The 27,317-nt window shown below is 34.2% G+C and overlaps 1 protein-coding gene across 1 annotated transcript in view; it reads right to left on the bottom strand.

Moving 5' to 3' along the window:
- The window catches only part of NEO1 (neogenin 1), a gene marked incomplete at both ends in the record, with an annotated part of 179,080 nt that overhangs the window by 61,532 nt on the left and 90,231 nt on the right, over positions 1-27,317 (bottom strand). Inside the window, 2 exons of the mRNA XM_084240180.1 lie at positions 17,743-17,863; positions 19,275-19,429. Of these exons, the coding sequence (XP_084096306.1) occupies positions 17,743-17,863; positions 19,275-19,429 (276 nt within the window). The remainder of the gene's footprint in view (positions 1-17,742; positions 17,864-19,274; positions 19,430-27,317) is intronic.

The following is a 27,317-nucleotide window of genomic DNA, read 5'->3' as shown; positions in this document are numbered from 1 at the left end:
ATTACTAAAATCAGATATGACAGAGGAATCAACAAAAATATAAAAACCATATGATAATATCAATAGATGCTGAGAAAGCTTTCGACAAAGTACAACACCCATTCATGATAAAAGCCCTTGAAATTCTTGGGATACAAGGAACATACCTCAACATCATAAAGGCCATATATAACAAGCCAACAGCCAGTATCATTCTCAATGGTGAAAAGCTGAAAGCATTTCCATTAAGATCTGGAACAAGACAAGGATGTCCACTCTCACCACTGCTTTTCAGTATAATACTGGAAGTCCTAGCCAGAGCAATAAGACAAGAGAAAGACATCCAAGGAATCCAAATAGGAAAAGAAGTCAAACTATCACTATTTGCAGATGATATGATAATATACATAGAGAACCCCAAAAACTCCACAGAAAAACTAATTCAACTCATCAATGAGTTCAGTAAAGTGGCAGGATACAAAATCAACACGCAAAAGTCAGTAGCCTTCCTATACACAAACAATAAATCTGAAGAAGAAATAAAAAAAAAATCCCTTTTATTACTGAAACAAAAAAAAAATCAAATACTTGGGAATAAATCTAACAAAAGAGGTAAAGGACCTATACAAGAAAACTATAAAACACTGTTAAAAGAAATAGAAGATATAAAGAAATGGAAAGACATCCCCTGCTCATGGATTAGAAGAATAAACATTATTAAAATAGCCATCCTACCAAAAGCAATATACAGATTCAATGCTATTCCAATAAAAATTTCAATGTCATTCTTCAAAGAAATAGAACAATTATTGATGAAATTCATATGTAATCACCAAAAACCCCAAATAGCCAATGCTCTCCTGAAAAAAAAAAAAAAGAAGGGAATGGAGGCATCACACGCCCAGACTTCAAACTATACTACAAAGCCATACTCATCAAACCTGCATGGTATTGGAACAAGAACAGACACACAGACCAATGGAATCAAATAGAAAATCCAGAAAAAACCCACAGATTTATGGTCAACTAATCTTTGACAAAGGAGCAAAGAATATGCATTGGAGCGAAAAAAGTTTGCTCACACCATACACAAAAAACCAACTCAAAATGGATTAAAGAACGAGACATAAGACCTGAAACCATAAAATACATAGAAGAAAATATAGGCAAAACACTACGTGATATGCACATCAAAGACATCTTTACAGACACATCACCCAAAGCAGTGATAGTGAAGGCAAAGATCAACAGCTGGGACTACATCAAATTAAAGAGCTTCTGCACAGCAAAAGAGACAATAACCAAAACAAAGAGAAACCCCACCAACTGGGAAAACATTTTTGCACACAACACTAATGATAAAGGACTCATCACAAAAATCTACAAAGAGCTGATGAGACTCAACAAAAACGAAGAAAATAATCCTGTCAAAAAATGGGCAGAAGAGCTAAAAAGAAACTTCTCTGAAGAGGAAATGCAAATGGCCACCAGGCATATGAAAAAATGTTCAACATCACTTGTAATCAGGGAAATGCAAAGCAAAACTACCATGAGATACCATCTTAAACCAGTGAGAACGGCACATATTAAAAAAAACTAGCAACAACAAATGTTGGCGAGGTTGTGGAGAAAAAGGCACTATCCTGCACTGTTGGTGGGAGTGCAAACTGGTCCAACCACTATGGAGAGCTGTGTGGAGATTTCTTGACCTACTAAACATAGAGCTTCCATATGATCCAGCAATTCCACTCCTAGGTATTTACCCAAAGGACACAGAAACATCAATTCCAAAGAGCACCTGTACCCCTATGTTTATAGCAGCACTGTTTACAATAGCTAAGCTTTGGAAACAACCCAAATGCCCAAAAATAGATGACTGGATCAAGAAGATGTAGTACATATACACCATGGAATATTACTCAGCATTCAAAAAAGATAAACACATGCAATTTGCTGCAACATGGATGGAGCTGGAAGGGATCATGCTCAGCGAAATAAGCCAGAAAGAAAAAGAAAAATACCAGATGGTCTCACACATAGCAGGTTCTAGAAAACTTAAATAAGGGACCAGGAAAATGAATAACTATAAGAAAGTGAAAATCAAAATCAACAAACAACTATGAACCAGAGACATTCTATGGGGAGTGGGGGGCGGAGAGGGGAAGGATTGGGGTCAAAATAAGGGGGTTGCAATTGTATGGGGAATATAAAAATAAAATTTATATATAAAAAAAGAAAAAACTATGACTAAATATACAGGCTAGTCTTAAAGTTGACCATTTGATAAACATAGTAAGATGGGTCGGCAGGACTCAGAGTATGAGTATAAAAAGAATAAATAAAAAAATAGAAAATATAGATCAGTCAGGGCTACTAAAAAGAAAGCAGGTAGAGTAATGCCAATAATAGTCAAAACATAACTGAAGACAACAAAAATCAATCAGAACAAAAGGAATGTTTCCTACTGATAAAATAAGTACCATGTTTTATGCATGTTTTCACATTTTAATACCTCTGAAATCAGGATGCATATTATTATTCAACGTCTTAAATCTGATGAAACAGTAATCTACCAGGAACATAAGTCATGATTCTGAATGCATTCAGAACATAGCTTCAGAATAAATATAAAGCAATAAGTTAGAAATACAAAGAACTGAACAAATCTATAATCATACTGTTCTCAGAAATACATTTTCTTAGAAATTGGCAGATTGAATAGACAAAAATTAGGTTAGTCTCTACAGGATTTTACAAACACAATTAACAAGCTTGATCTATTAGATTACTTATAAATTGTACAATGTAGGAAACAAAAAACTCAAGGATTTATCACAAAAAAAAAAACTGATCATCAACTGTATCATAAAAAAGAATCTCAAATTCCAATGAACTGAGAAATGTGGTCATCTGCTAATGAATGGTCGGTATAGGGGAATAGGTTTGAAGAGCATGAAGTTCTAATTAATATACATAGGGAAAAGGGAGTAGATGAGGAAAATCTAATAGGACTTCCCAGCAGTTCTGAAGTCTAATTAAAATTGGTGCTTAAGAATTCAGTAGCAGTCTTCCTGGCTGTGAGAAAACTGAAACAATTCAGTTATCCAAATACCTGAAATGTTTATTAGCAAAGTTGTTGAAGACAATGTAAACAATGCAATATAAACTTACAAATTAGTCTGCCAAAACCATGAATTTAATTATTTAAATAACTACATAGGAGTGTAAGAGTTCCATGTGAATAACCTCACAGATTTCATAAATCCTACTTTGAAGAACTAAGGCAGGAAACACCAAATCTGGTAACAGATACATACTCTATTGGAGAGTTTTAGTATGCGTGTGTTCTGACAAACAGCTCTGTAGCGAACTGCTGGCTTAAACAAATGACTTATACAAACAATTGAAGGAAGTTATAAAATAAAATGAACACAAAATACTCCTCTCATTCTTGTGTGCAGGAGAGATATTTCAATTTGAAGGAAGTCATCTGACTTTTTCCTGACATTAAAAGCATTCATTAAAAAAGGTGTGCCAGAGGCTAATGACGTACTTGTCACAGCAGTGAGCCCCGGAAAAGATAGCCTTCTCCCTTTCATCCTAAATCAAAATTCAATCCCTTCAATAAGACGGCAACACCCCAGAAGGAAAGGAAATATAAAATGTTTAAAGGTATTTCTGCTTATTACACACTGACACCAATAAAAAGGGAAAACTGACATCACTCCAGTATGCTAAATGTTGTACATTAATTCTAAATGTAACCAATTTTCCAAGATGTAGTTGAGAGACAAACAGCAGCAGCATTTTTTGGGATTCAAATTTAAGATGAATTTGAGAATTTAAAGAATTTAAAGAAGAATTTAAGAATTTAAAGAAGCTCAAGTTCTAAGTTCTTATTTCTTCAGATTGTGTACAAAAGTAACAGAATTCAAGTAGCACCTAATCCAGATCTTTAACATAACTATTTTATAAGAAAATAGAACTACTCAAATATGTGGAGGAGTCTAAACTAAAGAAGAACTCTAAAAATTAGAAGAAAATCACCATCACACTGAAATCCAGCTAAAATAATCTCTCACATTCTCTTTATCTTCTGGGGTCCACAATGTCTGGTAGACACTGTATAAGTTCTAGTGGTAAATAGTTTTTTAAAAAATATATACAGCTAAAATATTAGACTCATATTAGAAAGTGATAGCAGTAACACTTAAAATGCTAATACTAAAGAAAACATTTTTCAAAATGCATATAAAATTGTACCATACTTTAAATTTCTCTAAAGTACGCAGCAATTGGAAGATTTTCTCAGCACCAACAGGATAACTGAAATGAGTAACACACTGATCCAACACTGAAACTGTAAGAAATCAAGTCTATAAGTAGCCAGATTGTCAGTGATGTTTTCTAAACTCAGATGATACTCTGCCAACTAAGTATGACATTATTGTATAATTTAGCATCTTTTAAATATAGCTACCAATTAAAAGATATTCAGACATACTATCTTCCTTCTGGTGTTTTAGCACCGCATAATGGATTCTTTATAACAAAATACTAACATCAAATTTAAATTCAGCCATGGTCTCTGATAATTCTTAATTCATCGTTGTGTCCAGAAAGGTCATTTGTAGAACTTCTGTATCACTTCTAAATACCAAAAATTACAAATGAGGCAGTAAGTCACTATCTGTACCTCACAAAAGGTGTGTCCTTAAAATTCATGACTGTTGGGAAATATGATATGTTAAATATTAAACAAAAAATCATTGTTTAATATTTCTACTTCTCCAAACTTTTCTAAAAACAGAACATTCATTATAGCACAACAATAATGGGGACAAACTTTCTTAACCTAAGGACACTAAGATTGTAACTGTAGACTAATACAGAATATCATTCTACATATATTAATTGTAAAGCTCCAACCTACTTCTTTCCAGTACGTTAAATATCAAAATATTTATCTTATCTTCTGAGCAGCTATATATTGATAACAATTAATATGTATGAGCCACTGAGGGCTAAAAAAACTTTTATACCTACTGTCACCACCTAGTTGGGGGGATAAGGGTGTCTTAAAATGATATCTGATTTGGTGCATAATGCTCCTAATCACTATCATAAATTCATTATTTATTTCCTCTTTAAACCCATGCAACACATCACCAATATCTAATCCTAATCAAGTGTTGTTTCTTCATGTATCTGAAAACTGTGAGATTTTCTAGCTATTCAACAAATTCCAACCTTGTGACTTGGTATTAAATAAACTGGTCTACACATACGGCCAGAATGTATATTCCTGAATTTGTACTTTTCTGAACACTGTTAAATAGAGCTGCTTGCTTTCTCAAATACTTTGCACTTGAACTTTCTTACTTGCATACCTGAAATGTCATCCTTTTTCATGTCTGTAAAACCTGACCAATATATAATCCCATTCACTTTATAGGTTCAGCTCCAATGCAAGTGTCTGACTTCCTTTGCTGTCAAACCTAGCAGAAATCAGTTCTCCCCATTTGGAATTACAGTGGCAATTTAGCATTTAGCGCAGCTTACACTGCAATTATTTAGATTCATAATCTAAAACCTATACCCCAGTACTGTTAGAATATTTCAGATTTAATAAATTGGCAATAAATAGTTTCTGTGGAATATATTGTTCACAGCTAGATACCTCTAAGGGTGCAAGAAGGAATTTTCAACAATTATGCTGGGGCAACAAACTAGGACTGTCTCAGGCACACAAGATGCATGGTTATCCTTGCAAAATGATATACCTGATCAGTCTTGTCAATAAGTATAACCACACAGATTTAAAAACTTAACCTGAGATTAAGAGGAACATAAATGATCTTTGTTTTGAAAACATTAAACTTAGTAAATTGGTACAATGAATTCTGAAAGTGAAAACCTATGTATCAGTCCTGACTTTGATGCTATCCATGTGATAAAAAAAAAGTCACTTACCTGAGTCCCCAGCTAGTTGGGCTGGATACTCACATCTCTAAGCTATTTTAGCTAAAGTCTCTATGATTTTATGTCATCTCTCCTGACGGCCTAGACAGTAAGGTCTCAGGTAAATATAAATATATTCACAGAGTATGTGTACTCAGTAGAAAACTCCGTTAACAAAAAAATTGATTTTAATATTTACAAACTATACTTAATTATCTTAGTATTTATGAGAAACAACTTATGTCCAAGGAAAAAGAAATACTATAATAAATGGCCAACAGTTGAAGATGGTTAACAACCTATTTTTTTCCTCACAGCATTTTGTCTCAAGAAATAAACTCAAAAAGTTATAAATTACCCTGAGTGAAGTAAAACTCACTATGTATAAACCTGATTGAACTATTTCAAATCTAATTTCCAGTAATTTTTTTTATTTGGCTTTTCAAAAATTTACAATACATTGTCCTCTCCTCCTCATCTTTAGATTTGTCCAATCCCATTCCTCAGTTATAGCACCATAAATACATCAATGAAGATTTATAGAACTTTCTTATACATACAGGCATAATACAACTATAGCCCTTTCACCTTTCACACAAAGCTAATCAGATGACACATATTTCTTTGAAACTTGCTTTATTAATAAGTTGGGCCTCCCTCGTGGCATAGGGGCTTAAGATGCAACCTATGAGGCTGCCTGCAGCCACTGCAGCACGAGTTCGATCCCTGGTCAGGGAGCTACCCAATTGGCACAGCAGACCTCTCCTGTCTCACCTGCTGCCCCCCTCAGCAGTGTGTTTCGGTCAACCTGCCTGTTCCGTTCCCCTTTCTGTCTCTGGTGAATCCTCTCACCCCCTATACCTCTGGCCTGTACTCCTGTTCTTGTATGCATACATAAATAAATATTTAAAAATATATAAGCTGGATATTTTTCCATATGTACCTTATTTCTTAAATGTCACCTAATAGTCCACTGTATTCATGTATTTATTTGTTGTATCGTTTGCAGATTTACGCTAGTCTAACTAAGTATCTTTAAATATTTGGTAACTAGATCTACAAATTATTACAAATAGGATTATTTGATGAAAGGATATATGAGTTCTAAATTATTAAGTTGCATTTCAAAAAAAATTATACTGCTACCAAGAATGCAAAAACAAGTTATACTATACTATAGTCTAATGAATAAAGAACAGTTAAAAGAAATAAAGCCTATACGTACTGACAAATCCACAAAATACTGTTATGTCGTCATAAAAATAATTTCACTTCTGTAAGTAAGTTTATAGCGAATGTGTATATTCATATACATGACCATAACACACAAACAACGGCTTATTCTAATGCTTTTAGGTCACAAATATCATGTTAGAAAGACCCTTGTAACTCCCACTCTACCCTCAATAATTCCTTTTCAGATGATTCTTTTTATTTAAGTAAACATAAAAACTGTTAACTATTTTGTTAACTTATTTAATGTCTGTTTCTGCTAAATGAACATGAGCACTATGAGGGCAGAGTCATGTCTGCTGTTCATCTTTTATTCCCATACTTAACATAATATAGAAACTTTATATAGCATGTATAATTTTGCTCAAAAATATTTATTGAGGAGTAAGTATACAAAAAATGTTAGTTAACAAGGACTATCTCAAGAAAGTAAGATTAGGGGAAGGGTTAAGAGATATCTTTACTTATAATATACAAGTCAATTATCCAATCTCTTTTTTTTTTTTTAAGATTTATTTATTTTTATACAAGAACCAGGGTACAGGACAGATGCGTGGGAGGGTGAGAGAATTCACCGTAGACAGAGCAGGGCATAGAACAGGCAAACTGAAGAAATACACTGCTAAGAGGAGCAGCAGGCAAGACAGGAGAGGTCTACCTCGCCATGTGGGACTCTCGCCAGCCAGCAGGCCGGGATTGAACCCGCGCTGCAGAGGCTGCAGACAGCCTCATGGTACGGCACTCAACCGCCTGCGCCACCAGGGAGGCCCCCAATCTTATTCTTGACAATGAACATGTGTTAAGCTTATTTAAAATTTGTGCAAATTTCCTTTTAATAAGGCTATTTCAGATGCCTTGCAATCTGGTCATGTATTTTTTCTTGTTTTTCAAACATGATCGAAATGAATAGTTATCAAACTTTGCTTCACAAAGGTACCTTTTATCTTTAACAGAGTTTAAGGTGACTACTGATTCCTATTCAGTAGCTTTACCTCTGAACATTCTTCAAGCTACTATTATGTTAAGTTAGAGTATTTACAATTTATAACATGTTTTACATATATTCTACTTTTCCCTCAGAAGTGTACTGTGCAGAGATTATAGTTTATATTATAGGTAAGGAAACTGATGTTCAGAGAGATTAATTAACTCATCCACAGTGGGGTTGGGACATGAAATCAGTTGTTCAGATTTTGAGCACAGATTTCTTCATTACACACGTTGTGGCAGGTAACAAAAAATTATTAACTGGCAATGCCCCAGCCTGTCTGTGAACTGCATATTTGTTTCCATGTCTAAACAAAAACTGCTCTGAAATACATCTTATAGTCATCTGTTTTTCTAAAACAAATGCATTCAAGGTATTTGCAATAAGGGACCTAGAAAATCACTTAATTTAACCTCTTCATTTTATAGAAAATAAATATTACAGAATTTCAGTATGTGATTCAATCACTAAGCAAATTAATGGCAGACAAGTAGTAGAATCCATTGACAATAGGTGCATTTTCAATCTTAGATAGTTCCGAGACATGGACTTCATCAAATTTCATCGCAACAATCAAATTAAACCTTTTTCTGAAGTTATAGTTACAGCTTTAAAAATGCAAAATAACTGACTAGTATTCTTTGATTAAAATCAACACCTGCTATCCTATATCCTAGTGCTTTATATTTAAAATATTCCACTAATGACTAATAATTTCCTGCCACATAGCCAACTTCTAATCATGCCAAACCTTTAGTCATTTACTCCAAAACTCTTATTATTCAATATTTACCTCAGATACTACATGGAATTTTTTTTTTTTTTTTACAAATGTCTCTGTCCAAAAAAAAAGAAATGTATTGTCAATCTGCACTCTTATCTACCATGACCATAATACCCTTGAAGTCATTTCATGAGTTAGTAAAGTATGAATTTCCTTTAATAAAAACAAGCTAATATTACTCCTTTTTCACAAACCTAGCTTACATTATTGCAACTAAAAAACTGCCAAACATTAGAACTGGTATGAAAGGATGTACAAAAAAATTGTATTTGTTTCTACATTTCAGTATTACATAATTGTGGAATCTATTTTTAAATTCAAATTGACAGGAAGGAAAGCTAATAAAAATTGACAGACAAATCCACATTTTACCTTAATTTTTACTACTTTTAACCTGTCTGCAATAATTTATATGCCAATACTCTTTTAAAAATAATAGATGATTAAAAAAAGAGATTAAAAAAAGAGAAGATATTTTAGCATAAATGACAGGCAATATTAATTTACACTGGTAGCAAATAAAACAATGTTAGTTAAATATGTTAGTCACATCTTCAAAAAGCAGAAGTGTTGTTATTCCTAAAAATACATGAAAATAAATTTAGTATTAAAACTGCATTTTAAGTGTTTTGATTAAAAAAAAAGTTTGACATTGAATTCCAAGAAAGAGCATGGGATGGTGACTGCCAGGGGCTGAGGGGTAGGAGAATAGAGATGATGGTCAAAGGGTACAGACTTTCAGGCATAAAGTGAGTCAGTCTCAGGGTTCTAATGTACAGCAAGGTGACTATAGTTTTCATACTGATCTATATGCTTGAAAGCTGCTATGACAGTAGAGCTTTGATACTCTCACCCTAACAACAACAAAATAGAAATTATATGTCAGGTAAAGTACCTGTTAAACTAGCTTTATAAGTATTTTGCAATGTAATTGTCTAATCATCAATGTAATTGTCAAATCAGTGTTAAATGTCAATTACATCTCAAGAAACCTGAAGGATAATTGTTTGAAAGAAATCTACTTCCCAGTATGACTATAAATTCTCTTTTCTAGTGTTGTTGCATAAGTGTTTTGCATATTTTTAACTATAATTATGAAATTACACTTAATGTTCAAAGGTGATAATAAACTTTAGAACCATGCTGTTCAATTGTATCATAGGTTAATGTGGGTGCTCCAATGTACCTTCTTGTGGCCAAGCACCAGTCAGCAGATTGAAGGTCGGTACATATAGCCATACAGTTCTCGTGGGAATCTGAAAATACCCTCTACAAAAATAAGACTCTGTCAAAGAAGCTCCATCAAATATTTCCAACATTAATTTTAAACTAGGTAGATAAAGATAAGTACCATCACAAGAAGTTTCTTCTACTACTAAAATTTTATTCCATGGTACTCTATTTTTTTTTTTTAAAGATTTATTTATTTATGTATACAAGCACTGGGTACAGTCAAAAGCGCGGGAGCGTGAGAGAGGCTCTGCTCACCAGAGCCAGAGTGGGGAGCAGAGCAGGCAGAAAGACCGAAGTACACTGCTGAGGGGAGCAGCGGGTGGCAGGAGAGGTCCGCGCGCCACGTGGGACCCTCGCCGGCGGCCGGGATCAAACCAGCGCTGCAGAAGCTGAGGGCAGCCTCGCAGCCCAGCGCTCAACCACTGTGCCACCAGGGGAGGCCCTCCATGGTACTCTAAGTGCTTAAATGTCTCTCGGATGTTACTCATAAAAATCTCCTAGCAAACCGTAGTTTGTAGTTCCCCTGTTAACAGTTCTCCCTTGATTATTCACACATTCAAGTTTGACTTTTTTTTCTTATTCTTGTATCTTCACCCTCCTGACTTCTCCTGCCCTTTTCCTGCCTACCCTTCCCCCTTTTTTTTTTCATTTAAAAAGTTGTAAGTGAAACAAATTTCTACTTCAAATCACACACTGAGGCTGTAAAGTATATATAACATAAATACTGTTTTCAGAAAACTTGTACAACGCCAGAGCGTAAAAAGTTTTGCAGGTCATATGGTCTCTGTCTAAACTATTCACCTCTATTATTGTGAAAATAACCACAGACTGGACACAAACCAATCTGTAAACAAATGTGTGGCTGTGTTACAATAAAACTTTATTAACAAAAACAGGAAGTTGGCTGGATTTTGCCGACATTACTCTTGTCCACCTTTGGAAATCCTTACATTAATGCTTCCCAAACTATGCCTTTTAAAAATTAATGGATCTACTTAAAAAAAAAGAGCGAGTTCCATGGTTAAATAGATTTGGAGAATGTTATATACACATTCTATTTTACTCTTTGAAATTTGTAATGCTAATGAACACATAGGAAAAGAGTCCCAAGGTGAGCCATTTTCTATCCTTCCTCCTTCAGGTGCTCAAGCCTCTAATCCTTGTACCAAATCAAAGGGTATCAGTGAATTCTACCCAACGATACTCAATTTATTTCTTGCAACACAACCCAACACTCTTGTGAAGGCAACTGTTTCTCACTTTTAACTTGTACATTTCTGGCAGAAAGTCCTCAAAATTGTGCTTGGAATCTTTTCTAAATTTCAGCATTGATTGAAAAATGGCTTAAATATTAATTTTTAAAAAAGAAAAACTATTAATGATTACAGAATATATGGCTATTTTAGAAAACTGAGAAACTATCACTACCCAAAGACATGGGAATTTCTAAATGTATATGTTTAATTTGTTAAACTAAATTCAGATTAACTGGCATGTACAATTTTTGTATTTTAATTTTCAAATTCACACTATATCCTGAGTTTTTCCCGATATCATTAAAGACTGTTCAAAGGCATAGTTTTTAATGGACAAATAACATCCATCATAAGGTGGTACTATATTTTCATTATTTCCTCTAATTTAGGACATTTAATCATTTCCTATTATAATTACTACTATCTTTTTCTTTTGAAGTTACTAACGTTGATATTAATAGCCTTTGTCCAAATCTCTGAAACCTCCCTAGGAAAAAATTCTAAAAGAACAATTAATGGGGTGAGTCAGTAATTTTTAAGACATAATTGTTAAAATGACTTTAGTAAATGATGTAACAATTTACATTTTCAAAGACATGAATCTAATCACACCATACCCCATCATTACAAAATAGTGCCATTAAAGATATAAAAAACTGAAATCTCATTAAGATTTTTAAAAATATTTTATTTTATATAATTCTTACATCATTTTTCATCTTTGCACAATGTATGCATTTTCAAAGACCCCCCCTTTATTTTGAGTCTAGTCCTTCCTCTCTCTGCCCCTCCCTCCACCCTCCACCCCAGTAGTGTGTCTCTGGTTTATAATTGCTTGTTGATTTTGATTTACTTTGTATTGATTAGAAGATCTATCTTTATTCTATAGTGAATTGCATGCTATGTGTGTCATTTTGTCACATATATTTGTATTCCTGTTGTATTTAGAATATTAAATTTCTGTAATTTTTGTGACATTATTCCAGTTTGTCTCCTAAATTTAGTTAAAGTATTTCTCATACACAGATGATGTAAATTTTTATATCCTAAAATACCAAGATTTTCATCTGTACTCTATTTTATATGTAAAAGCAGATGGTAACACTATTCCATCATCTTTCAACCTTTTTATGAATTCAATAAATTTTAACTCTCCAGATTTTACATATTTTAGAAGGTGAATAATTTTCTTTTCAAATCACCAAGTAATCTGTGTTCATGTAATGTATTATCCTTTCTATACACACTGGTTCATGATTAAACTTTATCATACACTCAGAAATTTTAAAATGCTATTTCTGTAACAGGGTGGTGCCCAGGATGAGGGGAGGTTCCAGGTTCCCTGCCCTACCCAAAAGGAGAATTGAGCTGAGCAGGGAGAAGAAGCTGGAAAGGAGAATGGGGAAGGAAGGAAGCAGGATGGATTGCAAGAAGGAGACCTGGAAGAGGCTCATGGAGCAAACAGACATTTGCCTTTTGGTCCTGGGCTGGGTGAAACAGATGTGGGTGAAAGACCCGTGGGGAGGTAAACAATGGCAGCTTTTATCTTGATTTTGACTTTGCTCTTTTCCTCCCAGACTTGTCTGGCTGTTTCTGACCCTTTTCTATGGGTCCCCACCAGAAGGTGCTTTAGACTTGTGGCAGGCTTTCAAGTCTTGCTCTGGGCCAATCCCGTCTGGATGGACTTTTACCTATGAGGGGACAGGTAAACTGGGTGCTTGACTTAGAAACCATATTCTTTGTCTTTTCTGTATTGTTCACTAATTGTATTAAAGTTCCTTTCCATTAAAGGTCTTATACATTTTGTCTTAATGTGGAGGATGGCAGAACCTATTTACAGTGGGCTTCTGGGGTGCCCCTCTCCCTGCCCTGTAACATTTCTGCTCTTAAGTTTCTTTTTCCAGCTTCTTTTATTTAAACCATCTATTTTTCAAATGAAGTGCATTAGACTGAGATTAAAGACAAGTTTTTAAAAAATCAGCAGAACAGGTACTTCACTGGAATTGATGTGAAGGAAAAAACACAATAAGGGAGTATGTGCTCTCTAGATATTGAGGTGTAAATCTTCAGAAAACAGTGATGGCTTAAGGTATAAACAAGGATGAAAGTTTTGACTATAAGTAGAAAACACATAGCAAAAACCGTATGAAAATTTCACTAGAGATGATGTCTATGGAGATCTTCAAGAAGACGTTCAGTGATAAATTCTGGATGACCAACCTTCCTCCAAAGACAGAGATCCAAGACTAGATAATACATGGTCCCTTATAACTACATTTACTGAAGAGAGGTTGAGGGATCTGACTTTCAGTAGTGTGGAAGACTAACACAAAAACAACAGCAAAGCTAGTAAAACAACATTAGATACATGTTGCAACAGAGAAGGCTGGTTTCGAATCTTGGATTAAAATCAAAATGAGTTACTTTCCTCCTCAACCTTTTTCCTAAACATCTGAGAGGACCCATCTTGCTCTGGTGTTCTGCTGTAACCCACCCTCCACATATCTTAAAAGTGATGTCTTAACCTCTCTTCAACAAATCAGATCTATTACTTTTTTTCAAGAAATAAATTTGTCCATAGCATTCCCTCATATCCTCCTAAAATTGGTAGGTCAATAATCATATTCTTCCTTTCATCCCTGATACTGACAATCTGTGTTTTTCTTAGCCTGGTTAAACATATTCCAATTTAATTGATCTTTTCAAAGAACCAGTTCTTGATTTCATTTATTGCCTATTTTCCATTTTATTTATTTATGTTCTTTTTCTGAATGCTTTAATTTGTTCTTTTCTGATCTGATTTGTAAAAGCTTTTCTCAAAATACTAGTTTAGCTGCATTCTAAAAATACTCATGTGCTCCCTTTTCATTTTCAGTTTAAAACAGTATCTCATTTCTTATGTGATCTGTTCTTTGACATGTGGATAATTATAAGGGTGTTTAATTTCCAAATATTTAAGGATTTTCCAAGTATCTATTATTGATTTCCAGTTTAATGATGCTGAGGTCAGCAAACATACTTTGGATGATTTAAATCCTGGTAAATGTGTTGTGACTAGCTTTGCAGTCCAGAATCATTTACATTTAATGTACTTATTAATAAAGAAGATTTAAATATACCATCTTGCTAGTTGTTTTTAACTTGTCCTATTTATTTTATGTTCCTTTTTCTTCTTTTTTTCTTACTACTTTTATATTGAGTGTAGTTTCTGATTCCAGGGTATTTCCATTATTCACTTATTTAGTCAAATCCCTTTTTCTATTTTATGGTGGATTCCTAAGGTCTATAATATCCACCTTTAACTTATGGAGTACTTCAAATAGTTTTATGTGATTTGACAGTAATGCAAGAATCTTAAAATAGATCTCAATTCTACCATACTTTGTTCTGCTTTTTTGTCACACATTTTAATTTTGTATGTTCTATTTCTTTAGACCAAAAGTCAGCAAACTAGAACTTGCCATCTGTTTTTGTAAATGAAGTTTTGCTGAAACAGTGCTGGCTGTTTGATTTACATGGCAGATATCATGCTACAATGGCAGAACTAAACAGTTGTTGCAAGAAAGTATTTGGCCCACAAAGGATAAATAAAATATTTACTATTTAGTCCTTTACAGGAAAAGTTTGTAGGCCCCTCTTTAGACAATCAATTATCTCTTCATTTATTAGAAATAAGAGAAGATGGGCCTCCCCTGGTGACGCAGCGGTTGAGCACTGGGCTGTGAGGCTGCCTGCAGCCTCTGCAGCGCCGGTTCGTTCCCCGGCCGCCGGCAAGAGTCCCACAAAAAAAAAAAAAAAAGATATAAGAGAAGATAATTATACATATATGTATGTACATGTGTATATATGTATGCAGTATATATGTATATATATATTAAATCATTATAGCCTGTTTTGTTTCTTTGTGAAGGTTCTTTAAGTTTCAGTCATTTATAATACTACCTCTCCTCAAGGGTCTGTAGAATGCTTTGGAGCGACACCTCCCTGTGAAGAGCTCTGACCAGCATACTGACAGTGACTTTTAAGCAAGTTTTGACAGCACTGCACAGTAGCACAGCAACTTCTCTGTTATCTAGTGAATGATGACCACACCCTCCTCACCAACAAGGTGTGAATTTCAGTCCTCAGGGGACCTAGTCCTGAACACTGTCACTTAGTCCTAGCAGTATGGTTGCTCTTTATATCTGATTCTTATATTCTTCTATTCATTATATTCATTCTTCTTCTTATATTCATTCTTATATTCATTATATTTTGCCTCACTTTTTTCTAACTAACCCTTTGTTATTCCAATTCCCTTCAATTTAAAAATTCTTTATATTAAAGTATATTTCTTTTGTTTTTGCTTAAATTTACATTAAATTTACATTGCTTAAATTTACAGTCCACTTCCACTTCAATTCACAACACTTTTCTATTTTTGTAAAGCATCCCCTCTTAGTTGCCCAAATAACCTCGAAATAGTGCCTTCCTTCTTCTAATAAAAGTTGCATTATCAGACTGCCTTACTACACTGTTATTTTGACTATTTATAATCAAGGTCATTATCAATTGTATCCTTTTCTGCCTTTATAATTCACCTTCCTAAAAAACAGGTACTCTAGTGATCCTATTTCCATAATGACCGAGGTCCTCAGTTTAACATGTAGAAATCCTATTATTTGAGGCCTATTACAAAGAGGACACTCTTCATGAATAAACCTCCCTAATAATAAACAAAATTATTCTTGTCTGCATTATATACTGCTTTATTTGTACTATAAAAATAATACTTACTATGGACTGGTATTAAAGTCGTATACAACTCTTAACACCCTTTAAAATACTATAAACTCCAGAAAGGCAGAGATCATACTTTATAAATTATGTTCTCTCTGTTTTATCTCCCCATATACCTTGCAAATTTAAATAAAACAGTAAAATGGAAAGCAAAATTGGTAGCATGGAACCTACCTTCCTTCCTATAACCTGTACATCCTTAATGCTTCCATGACAAGCTCAATAAAATATCTGCCAGCCCAAAAACATTGTCTGTTTTTGAAAAGTTGCCTCAAAAATTTATGAACACACATCCATGAGTATCATTATTTTGGCATCAAGCATTTTAAAATGAGGATGAGTTTAGGGACAGCCAAACATAGCCGACTATTGAAACCTACACTGGTAACCCCAAACACAAATATACCTAAGTTCCTTTATTGATTGCCAGGAAAAAAACCTCAAGAGAGTCACAAAGTTTACTAATGAAAATCACTGTCACTACTAAAAAGAAATAAACCTATTTACTTCACTTTAGTTCTGTTAGTGCCTTATTTGGTAATCAAACTGAGGTATTTTGCCAAGATAGAAAAGTGGTATGCCTCACTAAGTCTTTTTAATGAATAGGGAAAGTATAATGGCAGACAAATATAGGAAGAAAAAGTTCAATTTTGCATTTTTATAATAGTACTCTCAAGCGTATTTTTTAAAAATAGCATACAAAAATCTTATATATTTTAGTTAATCAAATGCCCTCCAATTTAATAATTCTTTATATTAAAGTGTATTTAACTGTTTTGTTTCTGTTCAAATTGCTGTGTGATTTTCCCCTGGACTGACCCTGACTGACACAAGGTTCTTCCCAATTTTTGAATTTTCAAAGTTATATGAATTTGTAATAAACGTATTTTTGATGATAACTAGAAAAGGCAAGTTAATTTTATTTTTGAAAGACTGAAAATTTCTATGCAAACTAAATAAGGTAGAAATATATTTGTGAGGTTAATGATTGAAATCTAAAAAAAAAATTCAATTGTGTAAGGCTATAAATGTTGTTTATGAAGGTCAGTTTTTCTTTTTTTAATTTAAATTTTGTTTTTATATTCCCCATACAATTACAACCCCCTTATTTTTACCCCAATCCCTCCTTTCCCCGCCCCCCACTCCCATAGAGTGTCTCTTGTTCATAGTTGTTTGTTGATTTTGATATTTTCTTTCTTATAGTTATTCTTTTTCCTGGTCCCTTATTTAAGTTTTCTAGATTCCTGCTATGAGTGAGACCATCGGGTATTTTTCTTTTTCTTTCTGGCTTATTTCGCTGAGCATGATCCTGAAGGTCAGTTTTTCTTAATACCAATTTTCAACATTATCTAAATTGTTTCTAGATCACTTTATGCAAATGAAATGATTTAGAATGCTATTTTTTCCTCACAGTTATGTCATATATTGGCCTTTACTAATAGATCATTAGTTATGAGATATACTGAAGTGATAGATACTAATTCTCACACACACAGTCTCTTTCATCTTGACATTTCAGTCCCTCTTACCATGTTCAAGAATTATCAGTTGGGCTCCAGCTTGTGCATTTCCAACATCATTCTCAGCAATGCACTGATAGAACCCTTCATCTGATTTCACCAGACCCAAAACTTGAAGATTATGTTCCTTCTAAGGAAGAAAAATATAAATAAAATTTTATAATTCAAATGCTGACTAGTTGAAAATCTCAAGGTATGTTCTGTCTGGGAAAGAAAAACAAGTAAAATTGTGTGAATAAATCACTGAATAGTATTACTTCACCATCTACCTGCTAACTCAATTTTACATTATAGTTTTGACAAGGTATTGACTTGACCAGAACAGGAAACAGTGTCATTGACAAGAACTTAAGAGAATGACATAAACAAAGAACTTAACTGAAATGGAAAGTCATACCCACAATGTTTGCAAACTTAACTGCTTTATTTGGAATAATGTCTGCCATACAACACCATGTGACTGAAGTGAAAGTCTGATTTGTGAATTCTAGACATTTTCTTAAGATTATTTTTAACATTAATATTTTAGTAGATTAGATTATAATAAATCAAATGAGGCCACATATATACCAGCTTTCCTTAAACTAAAAAGTACTATATTAATGTCAACTATCTTTATTGTTAGATATAATATAATATAATTTAAAAATCAGAAGAACTATGAAAACACCAATGAAGTGAAACTGATAATTTAGCCATAAAAGTAATTTTAATAAGATTAAATATTTGCAAATCATTTTTTCTAACATGAATATGTATTTAAAAAATAGAAAATATATTCCTAGCATGAGTGAAATACTTACATGAGAATTTGAAAGGAGACATTCAACAAACATAATTACTGACTCTGATTGTTTATGAAGGTCATGTATGTTATCTTAAAATATACCATTAATCCCTAGTACTAAAGCCTACATAATTCAATTACTATTACTAAGATGTTAGATAATGATATAAGTAGTAGTAGATAATATTTACTAAACCATCTACTATATGTAAAGTAAAAAGCAATAATGGTTAAGTATTTTTAAATATATTTAAAATTAATCATTTACTTTTGTATTTACTTTTTAAAAAAATCTTTGTATCTACTGTCACAACAATTGTCCAGCACTGGGTTATACTTACCTTGAAGGGAATGGGTATTTATACATGAGGGACAAATTTGTGGTCCCTTAAATAGAGAGCTATGAAGAAAAATTGGTACATGGCATGCACATGTGTACAAACACACGAGGGGTAATCATTGCCCAGAAAACGATGGCAGCTATGTTTAAAGATGCCATTGTGTGTAAGCAGGAGTACTAGATTGCTGGTCAGGCGATCTGGACTTCAGGCTTAGTTCAGTCACTGGTTTGCTATGTGATTTATATAAGTTATCAAAATATTTCTGGGTTTAGTTTTCTCTTCATCAATGAAGAGATTACATTTTGTGCGAACTTTTCTATCTTTATCTGCAATATATAAATATGTAAATGACTAAATTCTTGGTGATTACATTTAAAGATCTCAGAGGTAAGTGTCCTTTGAAAAATACTTACTACAATCTTAAAGTAATCACTTGGGATAACCATATCCCCATTCTTGACCCACTTCACAGTTGGAGTTGGTTTCCCAGTCACTTCACATTCAAATACAATATCCATGGATTCGTGAGCATATATATTAGTAGGTTGCTTCAGGAATTCAGGTTGCACTTTGAAAGAGAAAAGAAATTAAGTATTAATGAAAATAAAAATTCATATTACATATTCATAATACAAGCAATTTTTTAAATTACAAGACTTACTTATTTGAGACTTTCACACATTTTTACAGAAGTATATAATAAATACATGTTTTCAATATGTTAGGAACATAGTATCTTTAGAAATTGATACTCTGGATGAATTAACTCAAAGAATAATTATAAAGATAATCTCTCAGTTTCCCTGTTAGAAGAATTTTCTAAGTTGACTATATGAAGAAATTAAAACTGTGAATAATCTAAACTGTTTAAAAAGGAATATTAGAGACTACTTCACTAAGATTTATACCATTTTGAAAAGCTCATAATTAAAACTCAAAGAGTTGAAAAGACTATTATCTTCCTTTTCAGTCAGCCTAATTAGTAACAACAACAAAACAACAACAACAATGCAAATGTTATAACAGTGGTCTTAAATAGTACACTCACAGAATACATTCTCACTAGTAACATCCCTTGTAACCTAAAATGGGTTTTAAGGGTAGGAGAAAGAGTGACCGTGACAGGATCTTTGAGGAAAAGTTAGCGTGTTGAAAAGCCCAATTATTCCTTTATTTATCTTCTCTTCTGCCCCAAAGTTTTAAATCACAAACATAAGAGATTAAAATTTTGAATTTGAAGGGACAAAGTAGGACTGCCCACTCAATTCTACAATGTCCTGTACAACATCCTGGACAAGGGCTCTTAAGGATCCATGTTTGACACTGGAGAGGAAAGGATTTGTATTTCAGATTGGGATGTGCTCTGCTTGCACCCTTATGGTGTGGCAGCCACAGGTATGTGGGAGATTAATTGGTGATCACATCATGCATTTCCTTCTCAGTATCAAGTAAGTTTCTCCAGTTTATTCCAGCAAGTTGTCTTCTGTGCACCATTTCTGATCCATAGCATTCCAATGGATACCAGTTCTGATTCATGGCACTCCAGCAGACAACTTCCTGTTCATCTTCAGTCAGGCCATTGGCATTCCACAGTACGCAACTTTCTACACAGTAGCTCAGGACTGTGGCATTTAGCATGTAATTTCCTGTAGACCATCTTTGCTCATGGCTGTATCTTCTGGCAGCAGCTACATTCTCTCTAAGGTCTGGACTGCAGCCTTGGAAAGAGATGTCCTCTTCCAAGCTCTGTTTTTGAATTTTCTCCCTCAGTTCTAGAGGTAGTAATTGATCCTTTTATTTACTATTTCTGTATTCTTTAGTGTCCTATTTTATCCTTTGTAGTAAACATCTTTTAGTAATTAATAATCCTTCATATTAAATTTTATTTCTTAAATTTCCTTGTTCAAATTCCTGTTGTGATTTCTGGCTCTTGACCAGATCCCAAAACTTCTTTTTGGCTTTTTCTTTTGTCTTTTAACTTAAGGTACCTGTTGTACCAAAGTTTTAAATCTGTATGTGGTAAAATGTGTAAGTCTTCTCTTTTCTGGCATCTGCATTTTATTATTCCTGCTCCAAAGGTTTTCCATTTTAAATTTCCATACTACTAAAAATATTCAGTTACATTTTCTTTTAGTATGTCTATGAAGCAACCTGAACTTCACTGAGGTTGAGTGTTAAAACTTTCTATTTTTCTAAATGGCAACTCCAGTATCCCAGTATGAGTAGCTGATCTGAAATAGTTTTAATATTAAAATCTTATGTACTCTTCTGTCCTTTTTCTGAAACCATATAAGCTGGGAATGGCAAACTTTATTAACTTCAGAGAGAGAGAGATCATCAAAATATGCGTAGGGGCCTCCCCGGTGGCAGTGGCACAGCGGTTGAGCAGTGGGTTGCGAAGCTGCCCGCGCCTCTTCAGCACCGGTTCAATCCCCGGCTGCTCCCCGCCCACCGGAGGAGGAGGGTCCCACATGGCGCGCAGACCTCTCCTGCTGCCTGCTGCTCCCCTCAGAGTGTACTTCAGTCCTTATGCCTGCTCTGCTCCCCGCTCTGGCTCTGGTGATTTCTCTCACCCTCCTTTGCTTCTGACTGTACCCAGTACTTGTATAAATAAATAAATAAATAAATAAATAAATAAATAAATAAATAAATAAATAAATAAATAAATCTTTAAAAAAAAAAAGTATGTGTAGGCAATCCTCATGACCACTGTTTTCCTTACTATCTGATGGCATCAAACTGCAAACAAGGAAACCAGTTTGCCGGTCTCACCCTTATCTGAAGATATTTGGAACCTAGATATCTTGAAAATTTTCTTGATTGGTGTCCCATGGGACTCCCAACTGGATGTTTAGTTTGCTTTAATCTGTTAGAGGAACAATAAGGAGCAAGCTCTGAGCTATGAATAATGTACTAAAAACTCTGTCTCCTGACATTTTTACAGATTCCCATCTCCACAGAGAAGAGATTTCAGGTGTCAGTGATCCCAACTCCCATCATGCCATGAACCTGACTTCCTGAATGGGAAGCTGCTGGGAACTAGGAAAAGAGTTAAACAGCCATGCTTGACTTATAAATGAACATGTGTGTGCTTCTGCTCTCTGGCATTTCCAGCTTCAAGTTGCCCCCAGTACCTGGAGGACAGAAATAGATAGATACTTGGAAGAAACCCTTGGGTGAGACATGAGGGAGGCTGCTCTTGGTTCTCAACAGAAACAATGGCAACTATTATTTTAATGTGGTAAAAATTTTTTTCAAGATTTATTTATACAAGCACTGGGTACAGTCAGAAGCGTGGGAGGGTGAGAGAATTCACCACAGCCAGAGCAGGAGCGGAAGCAGAACAGGCAGAGTGAAGAAGTACACTGCTGAGGGGAACAGCGGGTGGCAGGAGAGGTCTGCGCACCATGTGGGACCCTTGCCCAGCGGCCGGGGATTGAACCAGAGCTGCAGAGGCTGCGGGCAGCTTCGCAGCCCAGCGCTCAACCGCCGCGCCACTGGGGAGGCCCTTAATGTGGTAAATTTTGATTTTTGAGTCTCTCCTTCTATCCCAGTTCTCTGGGACCTTCCTAATCCACTACTTGTGGTTCCCTGCCAGAAGGTACCTTAAACTTGTACCAAGTTTTCAGGTCTCAGTGGCCTACTTCAGGCCAAGCCTGCTAGACTGGGCATTTGCCCATAAGGAGATGGGTAATTTAGGGGAGTTTTATTGGAAAACTATTGGAGGTCCTTCTCCCCCCTTTCCCCCACCAATTCTACCAAAATTCTATCAAACTCAGAGTCTGTTTCCTTTGCTTTTTTGTACACAGATGGCTGAATTCCTTTTAGAACATGCACCCCTTAACGATCTGGGGTCCTTAGGTAGTTTTTGGTCACACACTAACCTATTTTTCTTTATTTTTCATTATTTTCTTTTGTTTTCATAGAAATGCTTATTATTGCTTGTACTCACCTATAGAACTGCCTCTACAAAACAGACACAACTGTCTAATTGGACTGAAATATTCTCAAGACAAAGGCACTGGTCTATTAGGCTCAACTGAGTTAGCTATGATTACTTAGCTTGTTTTGGGTTGAGAGCAGTGAGGGTCCTGAAGGGTAGGAGTAGCTTCTGTCCTTTGCCCCTCCCTATCTGAAGAAGAGATACCTAGTGGAATGTAGTTTAATCTATCTCATTCAGCTACAGGTTTATCAGTGAACAAGTCCTCTCAATCTAAGAATCTTGTATTTACTTTCAGGGTAAGGATGAAGTAATCCCCCCCCCCCCTCCTTGTCTGTCATGTGGAGTCTCCTTTCTCTCCTGATGTCCCAGGTCCCTAAACATAGGATAAATATACCTAGTCTACTGCATTATTCTTTAGAACTACAGCCATCTAAACCATGTTCATATGTATGCTATTAAATTGATATTTTTCCCTTTGCTAAAACAATTAAATGCTATGTATTCTTCGGGGTTTATTTGTAGATATTAAGTGGTTTTACTGATAGTCTACTCTTGGGCCAGAACCACAAAATTAATTATTATAATATACAATATTTTAAAATATTTGGTGGACTATGTATTCTCTCTTTTATTCTCTCAAAATTTTCCTAATATTCATTAAATTGGTTTTATTCCTCCAGATGAGTTTAGATTCACTGTTGATCCAAGTTTCTCAGTTCTTTCTCACAGAAAACACACAACAAGAACAACCTGAAATTTTCTTTTAAACTGCAAAAAATCTGAGCAACAGAGAAAAAATACTTGGAATTTTGAGTATTCCTATTTAAGACAAGATTATTTAAATACTTGCAAATTCTTCAGTGATGACCTACTGTAAAAAAGATGTCAAGGCAACAATCCCTCTGCTCACCTATGACTATGCAGGTGCATTTTTTCACCAATTCTCTCCGTCTGCAGGGCAGCAGCTTCCTGCCTGCCTGTGACCTGTACCATGCTGAGACTTCTCTTTACTGACCTCCCTCAGCGGAGGCCGCTCACCTCAAGTTCTCCTTAAGGCCACCCGCAACCATCCAGGCCTCTCTGAGCAAACCTGTCCCTTTTGGGGCAGCTCTTCCTTCCTGCTTGTGTCTACACAAGCGTCCTTTATTCTTCTGGCCCTTTCCCTAATAAACCTGCCCTTTAAATATAATTTTAAAAATGTCAAGACTGGAAGTCAAGAGATCTACAGTTGATTTCTGGTTTACCACTGGATATTTTGGTGATCATTAGTTTTAGTTTGCTTCCTATGTTAGATAAGGAACACAAGTAGACTATTCTTAAATACACTAAGAACTGTGATTTTATGATTTCAGTTTCTTTGAAGTATAATATTTAATATTGACTTGTGCTTTGTACTTTAGTCCTTGCAACAATACTACTATTTAGGTTTTGCTATATTATTTTCATTTTATAAACAATGACACTAATATACAGAGAGGTTGAGTAGCTCTACAGGGTCACAAAGCTTAGTCAGTGACATATTTGGATTTTGAACCTAGGCGGTCTGACTAAAATCCTGTACTTTTTAACCTTTTATTTTATAGAGAAGAGAGCAATAAGCCCTGTGTACCTGTTACGTAGCTTCAACAATTATCAACTTATGGTCAATTAGTATTTCACCTAAGCCCCAATCTATCTCACCTGCTTCTCCAGATTATTTTGAAAGAAAATTCCAGGGATTATGTTATTTTGTATATAAATAGGTAAGTACACCGCTATAAAACTAGAACTCCTATTTCTAAGCATAACCGTAATACCATTATCAGGTAGCTATCTATAATATCTGTTAATTTAGTCAAATATTCCATTAGTATTCACATTTCACTAACTGACCTATGTTTTAAAAAACTGATCTATTTTACTTGAATTGGGCTAACAAGGTGCATTCATTGGTATTAATCTGTTCCTTATGTATCTTAATTTACAGATTTCTCCTTTATCTCATCTTTGTTTGCAATTTTCCTATTGAAAAGTCATTTGTCCTATACAGTTTCCTGCTGTCTTTTGCATTACCACAATGGCAAATAACATATTCTTTCTAAAAAAAAAAGACAGTTAAAGGAGAAGCTTGATTGGAATCAGGCTCTTTTTCTTTTTTTACCCTCAGATTACTTATTACACAATGGTACATTCTCCCATTAGGAGGTTCACAATGTGTGAAATGTCTCCTTTTTGTGATGTTTAGTTTTTGAGATCATTACCTATGCTTAGGAGTTGTAAACTAGTAATGTTTATCATTCCACATAGTCTAAAGAGAAATAGCTTCTCATGAACTATTTGGTTATCCATAAGTGTAGTTCTTACAGAAAGAGCAAGATAAATGTTTCATTCTTTCCCTTAACTTGCCAATTTTCAAACTAATCAGATACTCTGATTTCTTCCCCAAAAGATAATTACTGATTTTTTTTAAAAGAAGTATTATTTATGAACTCATGGATTAAAATGTTATAATATATAACATAAGTTAATTCTTTTGATTCTCAAACTATCACATCTTTGACCAGTGGAAGTCTGAGTTGATGGAAGTTCCTGAATCCATTCTGACAAAACCCTAGTGGTTTTTAGTATCTTCCGGTCACTGTTTTTAGACCCTTTTTTTGTAGACAAAGCAGGAAGCTTGTAAATTTTAAAAATAAAATTCATCATGATCTCATTTGGGTATTTCCTATTAAATTCAGAACTATATGTTTTAAATGGATCTTATTAACTTTACATTTTCATTTTCGTTCTCTCATGCCAAAAATCTCTGCTCATGAGAATACTAATTCACAAGCTTTACTTAAACTAAGTAGTCTCAGAATAGTGATATCAATATTTCTACCAATGATAAGAAAACAGCCAACAGTTGAAGATTCTTACAAAGTTTTCTGACCTTTAGCATATGACCCACTAGGTATATACAATCCAACTGCCATTTTAAATTTATTTAGAATAATAAATTTCACTTGGAACTGTCACTTTCTGGGTGGCTATACTACCAAGTATATACACATGTAACGAGTCGTTTGTTTCACTGTCTCTCTTCAGGAACTGCTTTATAAAAATTTAAATCTATAAAAATAAGGTATATTCAAACAAACAAGTCCTGCTTTTAACCCTGTTATCTCTTTTCCTACCACTCTCCTACAGGTAGCCATTTACCACTTTTTTATGCTTTATCCTTCCATTTTTAGAATTATAAACAACACACATATACACAACCTGTCGCTACTCCTCTTTAAATTAGTAACATAATAAACAACTTTTTCCTACAAACCCTCAATCTTAACCGCCATGGTACCATGATTCTAAGGAACTGACAATGTTCCTTGAATCTGAAAGGAGTAAGGATCCTCCAATGCAGAATATGTAATTTTGAAAAACAAAATCTTCAAAAAAATTCAAATGAATACGATATTAGTATGCATTTTTTAGTAAACAGATTTTCAGATTATTAGGAGGAAAATCACAATGTTCATTTACTTTTCCCTTTCATGAATTATAAAATAATGCCTTTAAGATGTTTTCTGGATTTTAACTTCTCTGTGGATAGTATTCACACCAATTAAACACAATGTAAGAACAGATGTTTGTGGTAGGGAAGTTAAATTGATAACCAGAGAGCAAATGAGTCAATTACCATAAGAAAATAAGCCCTGTAATGGAAGATTATGCATTTTGTTACCAAAGAGATAATTAAGCTTCAAATTCTCATTGACAGTCCCTATCCCTTCTAATGCCATCATCATCACAAGAATAATTTTAATTGCTAAATGCACAAGTAGAATTTAGTAATAAAACACATTATACTTGCAAAATTCTTTTACTAGAAACATCATTTAATTCCATGACTATTATATAACGCTGGAAAGTGCTACCTAATTAAAAAAGAAAACAATATAGGGCCAACACCAATGTTTCAAGGTTACAAGGTTATTTTACTGTTATTTGGAAGATAGCATTTGTTGTGTATATTTGCTCTGAATTGTTGTACTTCCTAATTGCTTGATTTTAAAGGTTTAAGCATCTAAATTCTTAAAAAGCTCTAAGTACAGAAATAAAGCAATTTCTTCCATTCATGTTAAATTATACACTTGATTTTCTTAAGCAGCTTTTCAATAATTCACAAAATTACATACATGTAAGTCCTTAAAAAAACACCAAATAAATAAAAACTAAGAATTCTCTTCAGGGATGTTGTTGACAGTCTAATCACAAATTAGCTTTCAGCATGGGTTTAAGTAGCAAAGCAAAAAAACACTAGAACTCTCCATTTCTTAAGAAAACTTCTCCTTCTAATGATGGTGGAATGGTTTTCTTTAATCTCCAGGAGAAATAGGTGAAATGATAGCTGTGAGGTAACATTATGACAAAGTTGCTACATGACCCTGAAATGATTTTCTACCCTCTCATGCCCAGCACCAATCTCAATGCTTTTCCTTAAAGCTACCCCTTAACTTTGCTAACAGGTACTCATCCTTCAAACCTGAACCAA

Source organism: Talpa europaea (genome assembly GCF_964194135.1).
Source record: "Talpa europaea genome assembly, chromosome: 8".
NCBI lineage: Eukaryota > Metazoa > Chordata > Mammalia > Eulipotyphla > Talpidae > Talpa > Talpa europaea.
Note: the sequence above shows the minus strand (reverse complement) of the source record. Positions and strands in the feature narration are given on the sequence as shown.